The sequence below is a fragment of the Cebus imitator genome, unplaced genomic scaffold (assembly GCF_001604975.1).
Source record: "Cebus imitator isolate Cc_AM_T3 unplaced genomic scaffold, Cebus_imitator-1.0 Scaffold258, whole genome shotgun sequence".
In the NCBI taxonomy this organism is placed as follows: Eukaryota; Metazoa; Chordata; class Mammalia; order Primates; family Cebidae; genus Cebus; species Cebus imitator.
The window spans coordinates 2,965,936-2,971,135 of record NW_016107573.1 but is presented as its reverse complement, the minus strand read 5'-3'; the positions used below and the strand labels follow the sequence as shown (position 1 = coordinate 2,971,135).

Below are 5,200 nucleotides of genomic sequence, written 5' to 3'. Positions count from 1 at the left end.
TATATATATATACACTGGAGCAAACTTTATACACTGCTGTATCCACTCTTCCCTCTTAGCAGTGAATCCCGGAGGAGATGATCCATATCAGCTTTTTAATCATGTTTTATTGTGTGGATGGATTGTAATTCATCTAACCAGTCCCTCGAAGATGAGTATTTAGTCTGTTTTCTTTTGCAATTTTGAACAAAATAGCGTTGAACATCCTGAACACAAATCTTGACACACACACGTGGATATATTGGTAGATAAATTCTCATAATAGAACTGTGGGGTCAAATTTTCCATTTTGATACTCTCCAAAGAAGTCGTACCAGTTCATGCTCTCACTAGTGGTACAGCAGCTAGAACTCGTTTTTTCTGGAAATTTTTATGACGTATAACATACATATAGAGAAGTGCCAAAATTACAACTATATAGCTTGAACAATTTTCACGAACTGAAGATACCCATGTACCCAGCACCCAGATCAGAAAACAGGATGTCCCTGGCACCCCTCTTGCCACCCTTGCAGACGGTCTGCCTCAGGCCTTGAAAGTGTCTCAAATGAATGTTCCAAGCCTCTGCTCTTTCCCAGACACTGTCCCGGACTCAGTAAGGGATCCAAGGATGAAAAAGAGGCAGATCGTTTGCAGGAAACTTGCAAATAGTAGAAAGACACAGCCAAAAAGAAATCTTTTACAGGGTGGAATCGCCGTAAAAAGAGCAATTAGAGAACCATAAACACAGTGTTAAGGGACAGCGAAGAAAAGGGTTGCTGGCCGGCTGGAAGGAGCTAGAAAGGCTTTGGTGAGAGACTGTGGTATTTGGGAAGAGCCTTGAAAGAGGGATGAAATATAGGGAGGAGAAATGGGGTAGGCAAGGGTACCGAAATGGGAAAGCGGTAGTCCAGGGGATCATAAAAAGTAAATCGTGGGAGAAGCCGGGGAGCTAGATTGGGGCCCTCTTTAGAAGACCCTTTGTTCTGGGATGAAAGTAAAAAAAAATCTAATTTCATCACTCCTCTGGTTCCATCTCCATCGGTGGGCAGATGGAGCGCTTTGTGGTGGTGCCCATCTCCCACCCCTCCTCTCCACATGGCAGACTCCTGATACCCTCACTGGGCACTGCCCAACCTGCTGCCATGCCTCCCGCCGGCAAACCTTCTCCTGGCACTGTCTGGGATCCCAGCAAAAGCAGCATCTCTTCTAGCCTCTGTTCACTCCCTGGCTATAGTGTTTACCCTATTCAACAGTGATGATCTGTGAACACATCTATTTCCTGAACAAGACTTTCAGTTGCTCAGAGCCAGGGACGATGTCTTGTTTTCAGCATTTCCAGCCCCTCACAAAGGGCCCAGGAGTTTCCTAAATGAAAAAGCAAGTGGGAGTTTGTGTTTGATTCAACTGAGCATGAAGAACGGTTAAAAATTTGAAGGATGAGGGATGATTTTCCTGGATTTGTATTCTTTGGTATTGTCCACCTGCCAGTGGCAAATGTGGAGGAACTGAAGTGGAGGGATGGGGGCTCGTGGTGGCACTGGGACGTGGGACCTGAGTTGTGCCCATGGCCTCTGTGGCTGCTGGAGGATTGGTTGTCAACACAGTAGTGCCCTTCTGTTCTCGTACGACCCAAAGCTCCTAATCTGAGATTTCTCATTAATAGCCCATGAACCCAATTCCAGCACCGTTGCCTCCTGACATACCAAGCTTCAACCTCATTGCTGACAGCCTGTCTTTCGACTTCAAGGATACTGACATGAAGCGGCTTTCCATGGAGATAGAGAAAGAAAAGTATGTATCCTCCTGTGCCCTGCTGTGGGCAGCCGTGAACTAGAGTGAGTGATGGGGGCCCTGGAAGGCCGGGGCAGAGGTGAGGGGTCATTGCAGCAGCCTGCCATTAGCTCCTGCAAAGGTTTCCTCTGTTCTTACTCCCTGGAGGAAGAATTTCCTTAATCAGAAATTAAGGGACAACAGATCAGCATTCATTCTTCCAAGATAAAAATAACACTTGACTGGTGACCTGGCATTTATGGTGGCTCCAAACCTCATCTAAAATGTAGGACTGGGTTGTTAGCATCTCCGGTTCGGTTCAGCTGCTGTTGTACTAGACTGTGGTCATCTCCTAGTTGCATTCTCCAGCGACTGAGATCTGTGGTGGTTCCCACGTCTAGAACAAACAAAGGTGAGAACAGACTCAGGCTCTAGGCTGAAGAAGGCCGACAGCCAGGTGGGGCCCACTTTGCTGCAGTGGGTGGCGCTGGCCAGGGCCCCAGCACAGCCTGATCGTGGCAGCTTTTGCTGAGCTGCCCTCTATGCAGCCTCTGTCTTCCCTTGATGGGGAGTAGAAGCGGGTCAGAGATGGAAAGGATCCCCACCGCAGAGGCAGTCTAAGCAAGGGCCCCTAGTCCCCAGAACTGGTGGTTAACTGCTGCCGCCTGCCGGAGGACATCCACAGTAGCCAGCATGCATCGAGTGCCTCTGTGTCAGGGGTTTTGGCTTTTGTCCATTTAATTCCTACTAGTTAACAAACATCAAACTGACATCAAAGGTAGGTTTTCATGTCCCCATTTTCTAAGTGAGAACTCAGATTTAGAGAGTTTAATGAACTCCCCCAGCATCACACAGCTGATGCAGAGGAGCCCTGGGGTTAAAACCCCTCACCCACCTGACTCTGCAGCCCATGTGCTTTCCCCATGGGTAGCACCCTCAGGAAAACCCTGTGGGGAAAGTGTCTCCATGGAGTCCAGCACGAGCAACCACAACCCAGGCTGTGTTTCTCTTTGGGCTCTCACACTTAGGGTATAGCTAAGCAGCCAGTGAACCAGAGCCTCTAGCTATCATATCTGCTGTCCATGTTCCTTTCACCATTATCCAGACATATATATTTATGGGGTTGGGACTGGGGATAGGGGTGAAGCTATTCTGTGTCTGCTATTTTATAGTTTGTATTTTGTTACTATCTTAGTTTGTTTTGGCTACTGTAACAAAATACCAGAGGCTGGGTAGCTTACAGACAACAGAAATTTCTTTCTTAGCCAAGCACGGTGGCTCACGCCTGTAATTCCAGCACTTTGGGAGGCCAAGGCGGGCAGATATCTTGAGCCAGGAGTTCAAGACCAGGCTGGGCAACATGACAAAACCCCATTTCTACTAAAAATACACAAATTAGGTGGGTGCGGTGTCACATACCTGTGGTCCCAGCTACTCACAAGGGTGGGAGGATTGCTTGAGCCTGGGAGGCAGAGGTTGCAGTGAGCTCATATCTCCATACTGCACTCCAGCTGGGGCAACAGAGAGACACCCTGTCTCAAAAGAAAAAAAAAAGAAAGAAATTGATTTCTTACAGTTCAGGAGGCTGGGAAGGCCAAGATCAAGGCATGGACAGAGGTAGAGTCTGCCTGGTTCATAGTCGGCACCTTGTCAGTATGTGCTCACGCAGTGGAAGGGATGAGGGGTCTCTCTGGAGCCTCTTTTATAAGCGCAGTAATTCCATTTGTGAGGCTCTACCCTCACAACCTCTCAGAGGTCCCACCTCCTAACACCTTCACATAGGCGATTAGGTTTCAACATAGGAGTTTTGAAGAGACACACACATTCAGCCCATAGCACTTCTTAACCTTGCACATGTTGACAGTCTCTCTACTAACCATGGCAATCCCTACAGAGTGTTTCTTGATATTTGTGTTGCATGGTTTTTCTGGCCATGCCCTTGTAGTTGGACACTTTGTGGGTGGTTTCTAGATTTTCACCATCATAGATGCTGTCACTCAGTGTATCTGTTCTCAGGTGAGGGTGGGGATCTTTTTTTTCTTGCATTCCGTGAGCTTCTGAGTGAGTTTCTGTCATCTTCAGATGAAGTCTCAGAACATGTGGGAGTATGGATGTGGCCTATCAAAAGAAATCATGTGAAGCTGGGCACTGTGGCTTGTGCCTATAATCTCAGTACTTTCAGGCCAGGAGTTCAAGACCAGCCTTGGCAGCATAGCAAGATCCTATCCAAAAAAAAAAAAGAGGTTATTGAATTAGTGCTTCAAGAAGGGAGATTGTTCTGGGTTGCCAGGAAGTTTGTTTCATGTTTTCATTTTTGTTTTTGGTACAGAATGAAAAGCTACCTGTGACAGCTTGTATTTGTAGAGCGCCCTATGAGAATTTACTGAGGGCTTTCCTACTCTTTTTCTTTTCTTTTTTCTCTTCTCTTTTTTTTTTTTCTTTTTTTTTTATAGACACAGGATCTCATTATGTTTCCCAGGCTGGTCTCCAACTCCTGGGCTCAAGCAGTCCTCCTGCCTCAGCCACCCAAAGTGCTGGGGTTACAGGGGAGCCACTGTGCCGGGCCTCCTACACTTTTTTAAACTTAATCCTGACCACGGCCCTGCGATCATTATCCCAATTTTAATGATGAGGAAACATTCATAACAGTGACCAGCCCAAGCTCCCATGGCCTGTGAGTAGCCAAGTAGAGATGTGAACCCCAGGCCTCAGACCCTAGGTCCTGTGCCAAGCAGCTTGTGGGCCACAGAGCATCTGAGCCGTGTCTCGCCGTCTGCCCAAACCCTGATGCACAATATCCTCTTGCTGGCAGAGTGGAATACATGGAAAAGAGCAAGCATCTACAGGAGCAGCTCAATGAACTCAAGACAGAAATCGAGGCTTTGAAACTGAAAGAGAGGGAGACGGCCCTGGATATTCTGCACAACGAGAACTCCGACAGGGGCGGCAGCAGCAAGCACAATACGATTAAAAAGGTACCCAGGGTCTCTTTCTTGTCTTTTGCTGATCAGGACAGTCATCAATGAAATGTGTGTTGGCATCTGGTTTCCTCAGTAGCCAAGTCACTAGACTGTTGGCATCTTTTGTACATACTTAGTTGAGGAAACTTTTTGACTCATGCCAGAAAGGGAATTTTAATCTGCCAATGACTATGAACCCATTGGCTTGATGGAAGTTGAGCTTGTGTTAAAAGCTCTGATGTAATGAACCCCTGTTACAGGGTGGGTTTTGAGCCATCATTTAGCAGTAAAGCATAATGCCCTTTTAAGCCAAGGGGTGTTATGCCCAGGGAGCTGCTTTACTTAATGAGAAAGCAGAATGAAATGGAGGGTATTGAGAATGGACTTTCCCTCTAGACTTGCTGTGTCTTTAAGTGGCAAGGACTATAAAACCAAACTGAATTTTTTTTTTTTTTTTTTTTTGAGACGGGGTTTCACTCTTTTTTTCC

The 5,200-nt window shown here is 46.8% G+C and overlaps 1 protein-coding gene across 5 annotated transcripts in view; it reads left to right on the top strand.

Annotated features, from left to right (window-relative positions):
• Positions 1 to 5,200, top strand: part of NF2 (neurofibromin 2) — a 93,489-nt gene that overhangs the window by 75,533 nt on the left and 12,756 nt on the right. For 3 of the 5 annotated variants that reach the window (XM_017499661.2, XM_017499659.2, XM_017499660.2), the window contains exons 14-15: positions 1,646 to 1,773; positions 4,565 to 4,727. The exons of 1 other annotated variant lie outside the window; for it this stretch is intronic. In XM_017499661.2, the coding sequence (XP_017355150.1) occupies positions 1,646 to 1,773; positions 4,565 to 4,727 (291 nt within the window). The remainder of the gene's footprint in view (positions 1 to 1,645; positions 1,774 to 4,564; positions 4,728 to 5,200) is intronic. One more of the 5 variants, XM_017499662.2, reaches the window with a different exon arrangement.